At 61.1% G+C, this 17531-nt stretch overlaps 7 protein-coding genes and 1 non-coding gene across 8 annotated transcripts; 4 read left to right on the top strand and 4 right to left on the bottom strand.

The window, feature by feature from the left end:
• Positions 1-193: 193 nt before the first annotated feature.
• VTJ83DRAFT_3694 (uncharacterized protein) lies at positions 194-1218 on the bottom strand (the record flags this gene model as incomplete). The annotated part of the gene is made up of 2 exons (XM_071010100.1): positions 194-958; positions 1084-1218. The coding sequence occupies 2 exons, from the start codon at positions 1216-1218 to the stop codon at positions 194-196; spliced, it is 900 nt and encodes a 299-aa protein (XP_070867572.1).
• Positions 1219-1897: 679 nt separating this feature from the next.
• VTJ83DRAFT_3695 (uncharacterized protein) lies at positions 1898-2192 on the top strand (the record flags this gene model as incomplete). The annotated part of the gene is made up of 2 exons (XM_071010101.1): positions 1898-1978; positions 2052-2192. The coding sequence occupies 2 exons, from the start codon at positions 1898-1900 to the stop codon at positions 2190-2192; spliced, it is 222 nt and encodes a 73-aa protein (XP_070867573.1).
• Positions 2193-2440: 248 nt separating this feature from the next.
• Positions 2441-2528, top strand: VTJ83DRAFT_t63. Its single transcript has one exon. It is a non-coding gene; the product is annotated as a tRNA-Tyr (tRNA).
• A 675-nt stretch (positions 2529-3203) lies between these two features.
• VTJ83DRAFT_3696 (uncharacterized protein) lies at positions 3204-4084 on the bottom strand (the record flags this gene model as incomplete). The annotated part of the gene is made up of 2 exons (XM_071010102.1): positions 3204-3523; positions 3622-4084. 2 exons carry the CDS (start codon positions 4082-4084, stop codon positions 3204-3206), a joined length of 783 nt encoding a protein of 260 aa, XP_070867574.1.
• Positions 4085-6906: 2822 nt separating this feature from the next.
• On the top strand, positions 6907-8454 carry VTJ83DRAFT_3697 (uncharacterized protein; the record flags this gene model as incomplete). Its single annotated transcript, XM_071010103.1, has 2 exons — positions 6907-7837; positions 7913-8454. The coding sequence occupies 2 exons, from the start codon at positions 6907-6909 to the stop codon at positions 8452-8454; spliced, it is 1473 nt and encodes a 490-aa protein (XP_070867575.1).
• A 682-nt stretch (positions 8455-9136) lies between these two features.
• On the bottom strand, positions 9137-10485 carry VTJ83DRAFT_3698 (uncharacterized protein; the record flags this gene model as incomplete). The annotated part of the gene is made up of 2 exons (XM_071010104.1): positions 9137-10218; positions 10332-10485. 2 exons carry the CDS (start codon positions 10483-10485, stop codon positions 9137-9139), a joined length of 1236 nt encoding a protein of 411 aa, XP_070867576.1.
• Positions 10486-12382: 1897 nt separating this feature from the next.
• VTJ83DRAFT_3699 (uncharacterized protein) lies at positions 12383-14763 on the bottom strand (the record flags this gene model as incomplete). The annotated part of the gene is made up of 2 exons (XM_071010105.1): positions 12383-13609; positions 13678-14763. The coding sequence occupies 2 exons, from the start codon at positions 14761-14763 to the stop codon at positions 12383-12385; spliced, it is 2313 nt and encodes a 770-aa protein (XP_070867577.1).
• A 1830-nt stretch (positions 14764-16593) lies between these two features.
• VTJ83DRAFT_3700 (uncharacterized protein) lies at positions 16594-17300 on the top strand (the record flags this gene model as incomplete). The annotated part of the gene is made up of 5 exons (XM_071010108.1): positions 16594-16648; positions 16789-16815; positions 16899-16928; positions 17013-17103; positions 17159-17300. The coding sequence occupies 5 exons, from the start codon at positions 16594-16596 to the stop codon at positions 17298-17300; spliced, it is 345 nt and encodes a 114-aa protein (XP_070867578.1).
• Positions 17301-17531: the final 231 nt, after the last annotated feature.

A 17531-nucleotide genomic window follows, 5' to 3' on the forward strand; every position in this document is an offset into this window, starting at 1 on the left:
GGGGGTTCATCTAGAGAAGAAAACGAGAAAAAATTGAAAAGAAGAAAAGAAAAAGAAAAGGCAGGGAAATCAGAGAACCGGCTTGCTTGGCCCTGTTCCAGACGCCGCTGCTTCTCCTTGTGCTTGTGTTTTGCTTACTCCCTGACCTACCTAGCTAGGTACCTACCTACTTACTACCTACTTACCTAGCTACCTAGATCTTGCCCTCCCGTCTCAACCCTTCCCACAGCGCCACGGCAGCGAGGCACTTCGCATCCCTCGCGCCCTCCCTCCACAGATCCCTCATCCTGACCAGCTTCAGCGTGATCCTCTCCCCGTGCTCCCTCAGCCCCGTCAGCCTGCCCTCCCACTCGGCCAGCTGCGCCCTCGGCACGCGCCGCTCGTGCAGGTAGATGGGTATGTACTCGTCGCACGCCCCCGGGGAAGGGTACACGCCCCGCGGCAGCGGCGCCGTCGCGTCCCCTTCCTTGTGGCCGGCCGTCGTTGACCTGGCCACGAGGTCGCTCAGGCAGACCAGCTCGTCCTCGGCCATCTCCACGCCGAGCTCCTCGCGCATCTCCCTCGCCGCCTGGCCCGCGAAGCAGCCCGTCTCCCCGTCCACCATGCCCGCCGGCAGCTCGGCGAACCCCAGGCTCCCCGCCGCCACGCGCGGCTGCACCGCCAGCACCGCCCGCCGCTCGTCGTCCTCGGCCCGCGCGTCGCCGGGCCGCACGTCGTCGGGCACGAGCAGCACGAGGACCGCCACCGACGGGCCGCGCAGGAACACGGCGCCCGGCAGCGCGTCGCCCTCGGCGGTGGAGACGTGCGACGCGAGCTTGACGAAGCCGAGGCGGGAGCCGCCGAAGAGGTCGTAGGACTGCACGGTGATGGAATGGAGGGTGTAAGGGGAGGCGTGGAAGGGGTGGGAGGGTTGCTGGCGTTGGAGGCCGAGGGAGGTTTGGAGGGTCGTGAGCCAGGACTGGCGGGAACATCGGGGACCGGACCGGGAGGGGTGGTTAGAAAAACGTTCCACGAGTTTACATAGAGGCGCTTAGGAGGGGGGTGGGGGGTGGGGTGGGGTATTGGCGAACAAAAAGGACGTACGGCGAACGGCTGAAAGGCGAGGAGCTGCTCTTGGGAGAGACCCGGAGGGAGGGTGATGGGAATGTGGTATTCCGGGTGTTGGAAAGTGGTGGAGGTGTTGGTGGTGGTGGTGGTGGCGGTGGCGGCGGTAGACATCTTGGGTGGTGTTGTGTTGTAAGAGGAGGAAGAGAAGCAAACGGGGTAAGAGAACGAGCGAGGGATTCCTCGCGGTGTTGTTGCCAAGGAGAGCGTAAAGCGAAAGCAGGGAGCCCAAGGCAGGCGACAAGTCTTAATGGCCGCTGGACGTATGATCACAAACATGGTAGTCCGGATCCAGGCTACACCCTCGCTGCCGCCCTCAAGGTTCGGGTTGTGGGCTGCCTTTGTTGTTTGGTGCTGGAATGCCGGCACGGGCTACGATGGTCAGGTAGGTCACGTTGGGAGGGGAGGGATTTGATTCCTGCCCGGCTTGGAGACCGGGGTAAACAGGGCATGTGGGGCCGAAACTCCGGGCCCGGGCCAGCCTCGTCGACGTCCAGGACGGCCGGTTGGACCCCACCATGACGTCCCTCCCGCTTCAGCCGTCCCTCCCCGTTGGCGAGGATCAGGAGAGAAAGGGGAGGGGGGAGGGGTGACGTCAAAGTTGATTCTGTGAAGGGAGTTCAAGAGGCTATATATCAACCATTGGGATTCTCCGGCCCAAGCCTCTTCTCGTGTCCTTTCATCTTCTCATCAAATCGCCATTGGTTCCCGTCCAAGGTCACTTTAACACACCCAAGCTCAGAAACGTACGTCTAGATACGTGCCTACTTATACGTCCTCGCAACCCACCACCATGCCTCGCCAAGGAGACGGCTCCAGCGACAATGCCATACCGGCCAGCCACAACATCATCCACGGCGCTGGCCCGGCCGAGGTACGTTGGCGGGCTTTCCCTCGCCTGGCCCGAATCACAGCTTGGGTTAACCACACGCTGGGCATGTCTACAGTCCACACGGGTCCAACGCGCCGACAAGACGGCCCCGATGCCCGAGGCCTCGAGGGGCGCCGGGCTCCAGAAGGAAGACCTCGCCAGCAGCGGCGGAGCGAGCAAGGGAAAGGACCAGGGCGGAAGGGCGAGGACAAATTGACAACCAGGAAGCTTGCGGGGTGGTGGGTGTAAGAAAGCAATGAAGAACAATACCGTACACATCCTGCGCATCCATGGAAACAAGAGGGGAAGAAAATGTGACCAAAAGTCCCGTCACAATGGCACCCGTGAAATGTCAATGAAGTAGACTCCATCACGGAACTCGGACCGTTTGCTTCCACGACCCCACCGCACCGCTTCGGCAACCCAAATTGGCTCAACTCCACCCATGCCAAACAACAACAAGAACCCCTTGTGGTGTAGTTGGCTATCACGTTCGGCTGTAATGGAAATTATTGATACCGAAAGGTCACCGGCTCGATTCCGGTCGAGGGGATCAGCTTTTTCCACTTTTTTTTCTCTGCTTCTGGCCTCGAGATGATTTCTTTTGGTTCCTGCCTTGCCATGCTTGAGCCCCTGAAGAGAAACAACAATGTTGGTTCGCTTTTTTTTTCTTGTTAAAAAAAAAAAAGGTATCATCAACCAGATGCTAACCACCTCAAGTCACATCACCAAACGATAACTTATTGCATCTCAAGCAAATGAATGAACGTCAAGTTAGGAATTGACAAAAAGAAGAAGGAAAAAAATTTGAATTGTGAAAAATGGGAGGCAGCACCGCCAACCTCCTCTTCATCTGAAGCCCCAGCGCAGCTTCAAACACCCAGCCGCTCAGCGGGCTCCGCGTGCTGAGTTGCGTGTGCGTTTCTCGCCTCTTGGTCGTCGTTTATGTACCGCGTGTTGCAAGTCCACCATCCCCTATCCCTTGATCCATTTCCATGTATATACATCCCAAGCACCACCGGAAGGAAAAAAAGAAAACAAGCCAGCCATCGTCACGTCGTAAAGCGCCCGAAATGACCGGCTCGAAACAAAGGGTTTGTTTGTTTTGTTTGAGCACGCCGGGCCTTGTCCTCTCCTCCACACGAGCCCCCCCGGACCTTGCCTGCAGCGCGCTCCCACCACCGCCCCAAGCGTCTAGACCGGCCCTGGTTCCTTCAAGGCGGACGCTTTAGCGGCGCTGAGCGCCCGCCTGGCCCGTCAGGCCCTGCAGGGCATCCAGGAGGGCGCGGCAGAGGGTGCCGGGGCCGCACTGGTCGGCAGCCCCGGCGCCCGCACCCGTCTCGGCAGAGTTGCCAGCCTCGCCCGCCCCGGCCCCCGCCCCGGCGCCGGCCGACGGCACGAAGAAGGCCCACTCGCCGACCATGTTGCTGACGGTCAGGGTGAGCTCGTTCTCCTCGGCCTCGAACTCCAGCTCGCCCTCGCCAAAGACGAAGGCCTGGGCCTCGCGGCAGAAGCGGGCGATCTGGCCCTGGGAGATGTCAACGGTGCCTTTTTTGGGATAGAGGAGTTAGCGTCGGTCGGTCGGTGATTCAAGAAGGGGAGCGGAGTGAGCAAAGCAGCAAAGCACAAAATGAAAAAAAGCGTACTGTTGGCGTTGCGGATGTAGTCAATCTTTTGCAGGGCCACGTTGCGAGGGTTGCCGCTCAGCTCGACGATGTAGGAGACGGGCTCGAGGGCGGTGAAGCCCTTGGGGGGCGGGGCCGGGTTGCGGTTCTCGCGGACGCGGAGGTTGCGGGCCTGCTGGTTCTGGAACTCGACCTCGAAGACGCCGTTGACGCCCGCGGGGAAGAGGGTGTCGATCTTGACGTTGCCGCCGCCGAGCCGGATGACGCGGTTGAACTGGCCTTGCTGCTCAATCTCGTTCTCCTTGTTCTCCTCCCCCTCGCCCGCGCCGGGGGCGGCGGTGGCGGTGGCGGTGGCCGAAGCCGAGGTCGACGTCTCGGTCACCGTCGCCGTCGTGGCAACGTCGCTGGTGGTCTCCTGAGGGGCGGGCAGGGCCAGCACGGAGAGGACCTGGGCGGCCACGAGGAGGGTGCTGGTGAGCTTCATGGTGTCGGATGGTTGGATGGTTGGTTGGATGATTGGTCGAAAGGGGTTCCGTGAAGAGGGGAAAGGGGTGGCGTTGAGGCACAAAGGAGTGGAAGGGAAAAGAAAAAAGCAAAGAGATGGGCTGGGGAACGACTGTACGTGAGTGAGCGCTGGGACAACGTTGAAGGTATACAAGAAGAGAAGTGAATGAACGCCGCCGGGGGTTCTCGAGGGAAGAAACGATGAGCCAAAGGAAGAGAATCTCCTTGGATCGCCGGCGAGCACGCCTTTATTATACTGACATCCAGCAGATCGGTTCTACCTTTACGAAAAACAGTTTCAAGGGGCTGCCCACGGGGGGAAACGCTCTGTTTTGCGCCATCCATGGGGATGCGCCTAGCTCAGGCTGTGCGGGATGCAACCGTACCTAGCTACGGTACCTGCGTTGTATGGGCTCTTTGGACACCAGGAGTAGGGGGTAAAACAGCTCCGCCACTCTCATTTTGATCAAGTAGCAAGGCCGTCATCCACCGCGCCTTGTGAGCTTTCCAGGTTTCGCTTGTCGCCGGAGCCAAAGAGAAAGCCAAGCAGCCCGAGCCATCCAACGCCAGCCGGCTCGGAGGAACCACCTGGGGGACTCGTCGAGAACTTGGATGAGCGAGCCTGTACTACCCGACCTGCTGGGCTCCGGAACATGATGAAGGGGTTCCGCGGCAGGGAGGGATCGTGGACCCGGTATCTACGCGGTCGACACTACTACAGAGCGTACCCACGCTACGGTGTACGCAGTAGGTAGTGTCGTCGTGAGGCTCGGGCGCCACCAGGCGGCCCACTTGGGCGCGGCCAGGCGTTTCAAACCGGCAAGGTTAGGCTAGACTTGCCACCGCGAGCGCAGCGGGCTATCGCCGAGGATTTCAACGGCCACCAGCGGCTGCGGCGAATGACGGGAGGCAGTCCCAGCGTGGCTGGCGGTAACTTGATACCATGGTGTGGGAAGAAAAAAAAAGGAGGGTGGGTTTAACCCCTGGGCCTGCGGTGACAGCCAGATCACTGCCACACCTCGGATCATGCTCGGCAATCAACAACATGTGGTTGAATACATGGGTGGTGATCGGCGTCGGGTTGCGTGTGGGGATGGGATGTCTGCTTAGGGGGCGGTGGCAGCGGAGGAGGAAGTCGGGTATGGCACGTCGATCCCCTTTGCCAATCCTTTCGATACTACATATTAATCGTTACCTACCGTACCTTTGCAATCTTCCAGTGATTGAGGTGGGTGCCATGGCCGTGGACCTTGGGGCTCACTCAGCGGCACGAAAGGAAAAAAAAAAAAAAAAGAAAAGGAAAAAAGAAAGACTTGTTGCCGTTCTCAAACAGAGCATCGAGACCCCAAGCAAAGGTGGGCACTTGCTGAAGATGATGATGGTGATGGACCCCTCCCCCTCCCCCTCTTCAGTCCCCTCGGTCCCCTTGCATCCATGTAGTTATGCATCGGGATCTGGGTATCTTGGGTCTCATCGGTGCTACCGGTGTCATCGATGTCTGCCAGCCGAGATCACCATCGTGACTGGACGTGGATTTACCGTCACAAGTAGTTTCGTTTCTGGATGGCATTTGCCTTGCGTTGAATGTTTGGATGGACGGGCCTTGGCTGGCTTGGCTGGCTTGGCGTTTATCTGGTTGTGTCGGCTCGGCTTTCCAGTGACGAAAGCCAGGGAGGTAAAACCCCGCCGATCGTCTAAAGTTGCTCTGACGGCTCCAACTGCCTACTGCGTAGGTTTCTGTGTGCGTCGATCAAGCTTTTTCCGCGGGTAACTGGTCAACGGTAAGGTAACGTTCTTGGCCATACATCGCCGCACCCCCTGAATCCAACGATTCGAACGTCGCCAACTGGCCGGGCCGACTTATACGTACATACATACACAGTAATTACAACTGGTACACTAGGTACAGGACTTGACTGAGGTGCCCAGGTAGGCGAGTACCTATCTTATCCGCTGGGAGTTGCCGCTGCGCTGACGACGGGAGCCCGGCGCCTTATGCCTCTCGCTCTGCCATGTTGCTCTCTCCATGGGGATGCCAACGATCTTGCTCTGCGATAAGCGCGGGCTCTCCACGGGTTCCTGATCTGACCAATTTCTTTTACTTGATATTACGTTGCCGGGCCTTCTCCTCGCTTGCTGCGCGCGCACCTCTCGGTCGGCGATCAGAGTCTGATCACCGACGGGAGGAGCATCCATGTCCTCCCTAAAGCCGGGGGGGTCGTGGTATGGGGAAATGGTCCAAATTCCCATCCGCGACCCTATCCGCATTCCGGATCAAGCGTGCCTGGAGACCCACCCCGGCGTTTCACCTTGGCATCTGACACAAGCGTTCTCGGGGTGTCCCCCCTTGCTACCGAGGCGGCAACTGGCTTTTGTAGCCGGCTCTCGCTCCGCTGGTTCGCCGCCGTGGGCGTTTCTTGATACCCGGGCGCCCTGGACGAAGTGACGGCGGAAATGGCCAGGCCCGAAGCGGGGGCATGGGGGACGGCGATCTGAGCGACGGGACCTCGGGAGATTGGGAGGGATGGCGGAGGTAGTGCTCGCCGAAGGTGTTTGCCGTCGAGAGGGTCTCTCTTATTACCCATCGCTGGTGCCCGCCGTCGAGCATCGGTCGCCAACCTCGCTTTCCTCTGTTTCTTTTTCCCTTCCCGCCTTCTCTTCGGTCAGGGCAGCTGGTCTGCGGTGTTTGTGCGCGCGTGCTTGTCCTTCCTTGGGGTCTGTTTCGCCTCTCGTCTTGTTATTCTTCCTTGTTCCATTCTCCGGTCGGACAGGAGCCGTGCCAGAACCACGCTTTCTAGGTGGATGTTACGCCCCGGCCGCAACGAGAACATCATGAGGGTGACCGGTCCGGCTCTCCGCCGCCGCAACCATGCCTGGCTGCAGATGAGGAGCCTCGAACGGCGCGGCCTTCGCCTGGCCCAACGTCAGCGGCTGGCTGACGACACCTCGGATGACGATGGCCTGACGTCCGGCCATGATACCGACAGCTCGCCGGACTCCGACTCCGACGATGACCTCGCCCCGGCCCGGCCCATCGCTCGGCCTTCTGGTGCCAAGGCAAGCATCCGACTCGGGTCAGGAAGACGTTCCGCAGGCCTGCCGACGGCTGGTTCCAAGCCGGCCCGAAGCCTGAGGATCAGGGTGCGCCAGACCCCGCCGGCGGAAGGGGAGGAGAAAGAAGAAGAAGAAGATGGTGACGAGGGAGACAGTGGCGAGGATGGGGATGACGCGGATCTCACCACCGACTCCGAGTTCACTTCAGAATCGGAGGATGAGGCCGAGACCGAGACCACTTCGCCTGCGGCTGAAGGCCAGCCGCCAGCGACCACAGCGCCAGCAGCCATCGGCACCTCGCAATCGCCGCCCCCGGCCGCAATCACCTCTTCTTCTTCTTCTTCTTCTTCTTCTTCTTCTTCTTCTTCTTCTTCTTCTTCTTCTTCTTCTTCTTCTTCTTCTTCACCCCCAGGAGCAGTCACCTCTCCGTCCATCCCTGTCACCAGCCCCAACGTCGTAGCGAACCCGGTCCTGTCTTCTTCCGCTCTCGCCGAGCCAACGCCGGACCTCTCGAGCAGCACCAGCGTCGACGGCCGTGTGATCCTCCCGACGCCGCCCGGGGAAGCGGCCATCGCGCCGCCGCCCAACAGCCAGGCCGACGAGCTCAATGTCGACATCGAGCCGCAAGGGAACGGCCTCGACCCTGGGGCGATCGCCGGCATCGTTCTCGGCATCCTCGGTAGGCCTTTTTTCTCCTTGGGCGCTCTCGTGCCGCCGCGAAACCCGTCGAGACGCATGCTGACCTTGCAAACAGCCTTCTTCATGCTCCTCGCCGGCGCCGCGATCGTCTGGAGGAAGCACCGCCGCGACCGGGGCCTCCCCTTCTTCCCGCAGGCCCGCCTGCGCCTTGGCGACGACGAGCCTCGCCCGCCCTCCGTCAGCGGGCCCTTCCCCCCGGCGTCCAACCCCCACCTGGTCAAGACCAACACGCAAATCATGGACGACCTCATGCGGGCGGCCTACGCGGCCGAGAACGGCGGCGGCGGCGCTGCCCCGCGGATCCCGTCGCAGCCGGACGGCATGGGAGGAGGCATGTTCCTGGACGAGAAGGCCTACGTCGCCCTGGCGGGGCCCCTCACGCCGGCCACCCCGCAGAAGCCCGTCATGCGGTGGCTCGACGAGGTCCGGTCGCCGACCCGGACCGACATCCCCCCGACGCCGGTCGCGCCGCAGCCGCCCGCCGGTCTGGCCGGCGCCATGAACAGCGCTGGGAGGGTGCCTCCCCCCGCGCCGCAGCGCAGGCGCGAGACCGTGACGACCCAGACGACGAGCACGACGGCTCGCTATTACGGTTGAGACGCGCGGGGGCGTAGGCGACGCGGAGAGAGGGGGAAACGGCGAAAGCAAATGGCCGTGCTGGTACGCACGGTGGTTCGCCGGGGTTGGGGTCGAGGGGAGAGTTGTTATTGAGTGGCTGTTTCGTTTGGGCGGGGGTGATGTTGATCTAGCTGGCTTTCTTTTCTACCGTATGCTGCCGTGTACAGTATTTTTTTGTTTACAAGAAGATCATCTTGTTGTTATCATTTCTTGTTTTGCACAGAAGCGGCGGCAACGCAACATACGTGACGTGTGTAGGGGCAGACGCTCTCTTGGCTCGCAGAGATGTCAAACGATCTCGCAGCTCATCCCCGCGAAGGATATCTCATTCATCCTTCCGTCTCCTCCGGGCCCAGCCGGGTCGCAAGCAAGCAGCGCGGCGAACAGACCATTGGCATGGCTTACAAGACATCTCCCGGGGTGCTTATGACCCGGAATCATTGTGGAACGCTGACCAACATGCGAGCGCAGACGGGCGGAATGACACGGAAACAAACTCCAATGCGGCCGACCTACACCGTGACCTTCCAGCCATTCCACCTCTCGTCCATCCGTGGCGTGGTGGTGACCCTCGGCAACCCAAATGTACACACTTCGGCTTGCAATGTCATGACGCCGCTGTCTTCGGCCTCGGAGAGATCTCCCCTGCGTCCGCCTTGTCCTATTTCTCGGCCTCGGACGCAGCCGGCTTGGGTTCCTGCTTGCCTTTAGGAGCCCCGCCGCCGTCGTCGGCTGCCGGCGTTGGCCCATCCTTGCCCCGGTCGTCCACGTGAAGCGTCTTTTCCACCTCGTCTGCCAGCTTGGCCACCGCCGCGTCCGCCGCTTCCGCCGCTTCCTCCTCTTTTTCCTCGCGCAGCACCTCCTCCACGTCCTCGGCCAGCTTCTCCACCCCCTCCTGAAGCACGGCGTCCCGCCGGGCCTTGCTCCGCAGCTGGCGGTCGGCCTCGTCGCCGCCGACCAGCGCGCGCCACGCGGCCTCGAGCTCCTCCCGCCAGCCGAGCGCGGCCGCCAGCCGGCGGACCCCCGAGTCGCAGTCGCCGAGGGCCAGGACGTCGTCGGCGCGCGTGCCAAAGTCGCCGACGCGCTCGAGGTTGAAGAGGACGCGCGGCACGCCCTCGGCGGCCATGCTCGGCAGGTTGGCAAAGGGGCGCACCTGCAGGCTCGTGCCCATGACGAGCACCAGGTCGGCCTCGGACACGCGCGGTATCGCCGAGAAGAAGTCGCTGGGCAGCGACTCGCCAAAGAAGACGATGTCGGGCTTGACCAGCCCGCCGCAGCGGGGGCCGGCCCCGCCCTTGTCTCCTTCTCCTCCGTCCCCGGGACCGTGGCCGTCGCCGTCTCGCGGCGCCGCGGGCCCCTCGCAGCGGGGCACCTCCCCGCGGGCGACCGACGCGCGCATCTTTTCCCCGTCAAACTCGCGCTTGCACTCGATGCACCGCTGGGCGGCGAAGCTGCCGTGCGCCTCGATGATGCGGTCCGCGGGGATGCCGGCCTCGCGCTCGAGGCAGTCGATGTTTTGCGTGAAGAGCATGTGCAGCAGGCCCTTGCGGGCGAGCAGGGCGATGAAGACGTGCGAGACGGTCGGGCGGTAGCGCGCGCCCGGGTAGAGGTCCTTGGCCAGCGCGTAAAAGGGGCGCGGGTTGGTGCGGAAGAAGGACAGGTCGAAGACGGCCTCGGGCTCGGGGAGGTCGAGCGCGGCGAGGTTGGCATAGAGGCCCGTGTCGGGGGAGCGAAAGTCGGGGACTGAACAGGTGGGAGAGGGGAAAGGGGGGAGAGGTTGGGTTTGTGATTAGATCTAGAAGGCGATCTTTCATTCAGGGGAGGGGGTGGTTGTGAGAGAGGAAAAAAAAACGTACTGCCTGCCGCGGTGGAGATGCCGGCGCCCGTCAGGACGACGATGCGGCGAGCCTTGCCGGCCTTGATGAAGTCGGCGACGGCGTCGAGGCTGCGCTCCGACAAGGTCTCGGGCGGGGTGGCATCGTCAATGAGGGCGGAGTGTTCCTGGCCCATTTTGCGATTCCGCCGCCTTCCGGAGGTGGGTTTGCCCTTGGGATGTTTCTCTTTGGGGGGTTGACGTCCTTGGCTTCTTGTCTGGACGCAAAAGTCGTCGAGACAGTCGAGGTCGTCGAGCTGATGCCAATCTCTGCCCTGGTGTGGGCGAGGTCCTGTGCGACGGCGGCCTATTTTGGCGACGGAGGGGGGGGGTTGTGTTGAACAAACAAACGTCAAACGGGGGAGGGAAGACGAAAAGAAAGAAGACAAAAAGCTCTGCGGATGAGATGTACGTTATCCTGGCAAAAAGACTCAGTCACACATCATCGGGAGTCTTCTTATCATCTCACAAGACACAGCGAGAGGTGAAAAAGGCTGAGAGACGAGACCGAATGATTCACTCATTCCAACCCGTCTTGCAGTGCCAGAACAGGCAAGTCAGCGTCTGGCAGTCGTTGATCACGTGAAGCAGACGCCGAGGCCGAGTCCGAGTCAGAGCGAGAGTGGGGGGGGCTCTCGCCGATGCGTGTCATTCCTTGTCGCTCCGTCACACGCCGTCACTTCTGACTGCCAGTGCCAGAGCTCGGCATACCTGGAGGACGGGCATTCAGGTACTGTACACAGTATTACACAGTAGTTACTATACACAGTAGTTACTGAGTGGGTGGTGTTGGTCAGGGTTAGGGTGCGTCTCAGACAGCCTAGCCTTCGGCTGGACCGACGCTCCCGTCATCCATGAATCACTGCCTTACACAAGGTGGCAACTGGGATAATGAGAGATGATTGGGATGCCCCAGACAATCCAATCATGGAGGGTCAAGGCGACGAGACACGGCCGGTCGAGACCCAGAGAACATCACTTTGCTATATTCGTGTACTTCCAACCTGGATCAAGAGGCTAGGGAGAAAGCAACTTCATGTTTCGACTCGACTAAACACAAACAACGCCAACCCGCCTGCCTGCCTTGCTTGCTTTGCTTGCCCATGAAAAAGAAGAACTACACGACGGACAAGAGAAAAAAAAAGGATGAACCAGAAAACCATAGAAGAAAAAAAGGACAAAAGAATGATACATGTGTTGTGCTTTTTGTTTCTTTGTGTGTGGGTATGTGTTCGTGAATGGTAACCACATCCCGCCACCCCCCTGAGAAGCGGCTCTCCTAGCTTTGCTCGGCCGACCACAACAGCCTTGTCCCAGCGCAGCGGCGAGAGACGAAACTCGGTTGGGGGAGATGGATACAGGAACCTAAAGAGGATGACGAGGGCGGCGCTCGTTGAGCAACCTCTCTCGAGCTCTTCTCTCAGGGGCCTGCTTGCTATGATTGTGACCATCCATCCCACAACTCCTTGACAACCTCCACCCCTCCTCCCACAGAAACGAAACTGGACAAAGGAAACCTTCGGTGCGAAGTCTGTCTGTCTGTGGTGGTATGCGATAACAAGGGAAAAAAAAAACAGGACCCATTGCTTCCCCCACCTGCCCCGTCATCGTCCATCCTTCAAAAAAGAACAAAAGAAAAAAAAAAGCAATCAGATAGATGATAATTACCCAGCGGTGACGTTGGTGGTTGTCTGTTCATCGTCATCATAGAGAAACCGGAGAGGAAAACAGGAAGAAAAAAAAAAGAAAACACAGAAGGAAAGGGAAAACAACTAGAACGAGGAACCATTGCTCTCCGGGATGCTTCTTGCTCACCACGCCATGCCATGCTCGCCTACCAGCCCGCTAGGTAGTCACAACAAGGTTTCCAACCCAAAGAGAAGAAGAAAAGGAAAAAAAAAAGAAGGGGGAAACCGCCAAAGAGCAAGAAAGAAAAAAAAAAAAGGAGCAGAAATGGCACGCTCGCTATGATGTGCTATGCTGTGCTGTGCTTTCTTGCCGCCGTTCACCCACCACGACGTGACAACGGTCCGTCTAGTGATCCAACTTCGGTTGCGGCTGCCATCCATTCAGGTAGGCCATCAACCCCATGCCGAAGATAACGACCCCGATCATGGACGCGTAGGGTAGCGTGTGTAACAGCGCCGAGTCTTTCTGCTGGGCAGCCTGGACCGCCAGGGCGCCGCCGCTGCCGCCGCCGGGCGTGATGGTGTTGGCCCGCGAGGGCGCAGGCGGCAGGTCCGACATGTCGGCGTCTTGGTGGCCCACGAGCTCCTCCTTCTCGGCCGGGGAGGGCCCCTGGGCGGTGCCGTTGGCCGCCGGAGCGGGCGCCTCGGCGGCCTTGGTCTGGCCGGCCGCGCGGCGGCGGGCCGCGGAGACGGACCGGGCCCTCCTCTCGGCCTCGCGCTGCTTCTCCCTCTCGTCGCGCCGGCGTATCTCCTCGACGAGCTCGGCGAGCGTCTTGCGGTCGGCATCGCGCTCGGCCTCGGCCCGCTCGGCTCGCAAGCGGAAGCTCTCGAGCTCCTTGCGCAGGGTGCTCATCTCGAGCGCCATCGCCTCGATGCGCGCCTGGAAGGCCGCCGCGATCCGTTCCGCCTCGTCGTGCTGGGCCTGCGCCGGGGGCGGTTCCGCTTCGGAGCTGCCGGAAGGAGGCTGGGCTTCGGCGGCGGGAGCCGGCTCGGCGGGGAGGGCAAAGGCCTTGTTGAGCTCCGAGTGGCCGTTGGGCAGAGGGGTCTCGACGGCGCCGTTCGTCGCGGGCTGGCTGCTCTCCTCGAGCTTCTGGATCAAATCCTCGGCGTGCAGGCGCGCTTCCCGCTCCTTGCTCAGCATCTCCTCGAGATCCCGCACCCTCGCGGTGTGGGTGTCGAGCTCCTTCTTTGCGTTGTTCAGCTCCTCGGTCAGCTGGAGGATCTGGTGGAGGTGGTGGTTGTTCTCCTGCCGGACCGGGGACGAGCCGGCGGCGGCGGCGGCCTTGGGCCGGTCGGTCGAGCCTCTCTTGAGCGACGGCGCGTCCGACGCGCGGGCGGCGTCGGGCTTCTCGGGGAGCGGCTGGGACGGCGGCGGCGCGGGCGGGTCCGAGAATCGCGTCTTGCCGCCGTCCGAGCGGAACGAAATGTTGCCGTTCGGAAGGTGCGCCTTGGGCGGCTCGAGGGCTTCGGGTTTCTCGGCGTTCTTGATGTCCTCCTTGGACAGGAGGGCATGGATGAACTGGTTCGTGCGTGCCAGGTCCTGATTCTGCAGCCGGGCGTTGCGCATCTCGGTCTGTGCGGCTGTTAGCGGCTGCCTGTTGGTTCGCGTTGGGCTGTCCCCCGGGGGTTTGCGTCGCTTACGTGAAGCTTCTTGACGATGTGCTCGGTCGTGATGGGGTTCAGCCAGTATTGCCGCTGCGGAGCCATGCTCGGCTGGCCGCCCATGTTCCCCGGCCCCATGCGGCCGTTGACGCCGTTCTGGCTCCCGGCCCGGCCCCGAAAGGGCGAGACGCCTCCCATGGGCATCATGCTGTTGCTCGGGTCCAGGTCGCCGAAGCCCATGTCGAGCACGTTGTTGGAGGGCGCGAGGAAGCCGGCGTGCTCCACCTTGGCGGCCACCTTGTGGTGGACGACGGTCTTTTGGTCCTCGCTCACAATGTCGATGCCGAGCTCGAGGTGGTCCTGGGCCTGCAGCTCGTGAGGCTCCGACTCGCGATTTTCGGGCGACAGGCGCGTGCCGTTGACAAAGGTGCCGTTGGACGACTTGACGTCGCGGATCCAAATCTTGCCGTTGGCATCGGCCCATATCTCGGCGTGCTGGCGCGAGAGCACCTTGCTGTCGAAGTAGCCGTTGACCGGGGTGGGGACCGTCTTGGCGTTGGTCTGGCGGCCGATGCGGAGCGTGTCGGGGTAGAAGGGGACGGTGATGGTCTTGCGCTCGAAGCTTCCGTTGAGGGACAGCAGGTAGAGGACGGGCTGGCGGCCGGCGGCCACGGCCTCGGCGGCCTGGCGGCTCATGCCGTTCTGGGTGAGCTGGTGCGGGAGCAGGGCCTGGGACGTGCCGTTGACGCCGTTGGCCTGGCGGCCGGCGGCGCGCGAGAAGTCGGGGGCCCCGTCGGCCTTCCCGTTGGGCCAGGAGCCTTTGGCGGCGGGCCGTTTTCGGGCGGCGGGGGTCGCCCAGCCGTTGACGTCGACGGCGCCGGGCATGGCGATGCCGTTGCTGGGCTGGGCGGACGCGTGGGAGGTCACGGTCGAGGTGGACGAGCTGGATGCGTTGGACGAGATGGAGGATGACGAGTTTGTGCGCTGGAGGGTTTTGCGCTGCATGAGCAGGTTGAGGCCTCTCGCGTCGTCCGATGCGGCGATCGAGTTCAGTCCCTGAGCGCCATTAATCCATCCTGGGCGGTTGATGTTGGCAAAGCTGGGAGGGTTGGCGACGGCCGTCATGAGGAGAGCGCGACGCGGGATGGGGTCGTCGAGGGGAGGGCCGCAGGCGATGGGATCGTCGCGGAGGGCTCGGACGAGAGGGCCGGCGATGGACAGGCTGTCGGCATGCGTCGTCGCGGATCAGCAACCCAGCCGAAGTGCAAGAGCAGCAGCAGCAGCGGCGGCGGCGGCGGCGGCAGCAGCAGCGGCAGCAACGTAAAGATGAAGATGGTGCTCTTTCGGAGTGGAGACGGCGCTCGGCATGCAAAAGGGTTCGTGGCTACCTGTTACTACGACGGTCGGTGCTGCGGTGGAGTCGGCGAGGGTATCGGCGGGAGGGTAAAGGATAGGCCGGGCCAGGGGGTGGGGGGGGGGGGGGGGGTCCGCACAACTGCGAGCGACCGAGCCTGCGAGGGTGGAACGAGCGCTTTCGCGGGTTGGCAGCCGGGGAAGCGAGAAAAGGGAGGACGTCTCCGGGACACCCGAACCGAGAGAAAGCCGCAGAGGGTTGAGCAAAACAAAGACGCGATGCCGTGTCGTCGCGATCGTGTCGTGTTGGGGCTACAACGTGGCGTGTAAAGGTGTCGGAAATGCGACGGCACGGGAGAGGCAACGAGGATGGAAGTTGGATGAAAAAAAATGGGGATGATTCCAGCTGGCGCAGCAGCAGCAGCGCTTAGGGGGGGGGGGGCGGGAGGGACGGAGAGAGAGAGAGAGAGAGAGCGCCCGCGCGGGCGGGCGCTGCGTCTTGGCATTGGTTGTTTACCACTTTGGATCACCTGCGGTTACTCCGTACTCGGTACGGATTGGAGGGAGCTCGACCCCACTCATATCCCTAACCCTCATCTGAACAACAAGGAGGCGTCGCTGTTGTTTGTTGGATCTTACGCGGCCTGCATCAAGCATTTCCATCCATGGCCACCGGAGCCTGCTGGGTTCTTGATTTGCACAACATGTGAATGGTAGGGCATGCACTCAAATACAAATACCTACTCTCCTACTACACAGGACATATACTACGGCGTAGGTGGATGCAAGGATTGATGCTGCGTCATCGCGTTGGGGGGTTCCATCACGTGACAAGCGTTTCATGATGGCACATCCAAAATACTACTGTGTATCGGATACATAACGAACTACTGCGTAGTTACTAGTGTATTGAGATTTTGACACCTCTCCCAAACAAAACCTGCCGGAGTCTGGCTGTTTGGACCGACACACGGGGAGAGCCCAGGGAATCCCTGCCGCGGCCCCGCAAAGGGCAACGGACCAGTAACCGTCACCCAGCGAATCACCAAGTGTTGGGACATGTACTATACTCCAAGGTACATACGAAGTGCAACTTCACCTTTTGATGGTCCTGGTAGAAACTTTTTTATTTTGGTTTTTCTTTCTTTTCCCACTCGGTTTTTTTTTTTTTTTTTTTTTGGGGGGGGGGGGAGGGGAGGGGTTCTTTTCCGCCAGCCAGCGGTAACCTCACGGCATCAGCTCTGTTCGATGTACATAGGGTGTAAGGTGTACGGTGTAAGGTACCGTTACCGGCAGCCGGCAAAAGTAATTGACCGCGGCGGGACGTGTCCTGCCCACCGCTCAGCACGAGTTCCAAATGGTCCGTGCACGTCGCTTAGCCCCGCGGCAGATTCCAGCTCGGGCCCAAAGCATGGAAAGCTTCGGCTACATCATCCCATATCATCCCACTTCCAAGAAGCCTTCGGACGACGGCAAGACTCCTCACCACCTTCACTTCCACCTTCACCACCACCACCGCCGCCGCCGGCTCGCTCGAGCCCCAATTCTCAACATCGCTACCCGAGGCTGCTGGGCATAGCCAGCTCTTTCATCCGCGACACCATGCCTCCTCCGCCGAGCCACCCCGGGGCTGTTGGCCCGTCCAACTTTGACAAGTGTATGCGCCGAGCGAACCCATGTCGATCCCGAAGGAGGGGCGGCATGGAGACAAGAGCGTAGAGGAAGAGGAGCGGTGGAACAAGGAGGAAAAAACTACCAACTACGGGATCGCAGGCTAACTGACGGACCTCACCACAGGGAAGATGGGTCTCCTGATGGGCGGCAGTATGTCCCCCGTCCCCTCTTGAATCCTCCCGCGGACCTTGTATGGTATGGCACAGATTGGCTGACCCGGCGGCTTCGCTCAGCTGTCGGCACCATCATTGGCTTCATTTTCGGTACGGTGCTGCCTGCACGCCCATGAGCAAAGGAAAAAAAAAAAAAAAAAAAAAACTCCGCCGTTCTGACCCTCCCTTGCCCAGGCACCGTCAACATCTTCCGCTATGGCGCCGGCCCCAACGGCATCATGCGGACGCTGGGCCAATATATGCTGGGCTCTGGCGCCACGTTCGGGTACGTTGTGGCTTGGCTATATTTAGTGGACGCCACCTCTAACACCCTCTTGAAGCTTCTTCATGTCCATTGGCAGCGTGATTCGATCCGACGCCTCCCCAATCGTTCAGGAAGCTTATTTCCGGGCTCAACGGCGACCCATCATCATGGCCTCCGGGGCTTTTCGCCCGTACCAACGCCCTCCCGTCCTCGGGTGAGCGGGCCATCGGATTCTATGAACACGAGGTCACGATGCCATCCCCCCGGCCGCACTAGCGCCGTCTGCAGGGGATGATGTAATGATATGCTACTGTACATATGCCAGTTCGTCGCTGAGACGCAGGCGAAATGGGAAAGGCGTTCAGGGGGCAAACAATAAAAAAAAAGAAAAAAAAAAAGCTTACTGCTATGCTTCAGGCCACGTGGTTCATGTGCTTCGAGGGAACTTT

This window comes from Remersonia thermophila, chromosome 3, assembly GCF_042764415.1.
Source record: "Remersonia thermophila strain ATCC 22073 chromosome 3, whole genome shotgun sequence".
Classification (NCBI taxonomy): Eukaryota; Fungi; Ascomycota; class Sordariomycetes; order Sordariales; family Chaetomiaceae; genus Remersonia; species Remersonia thermophila.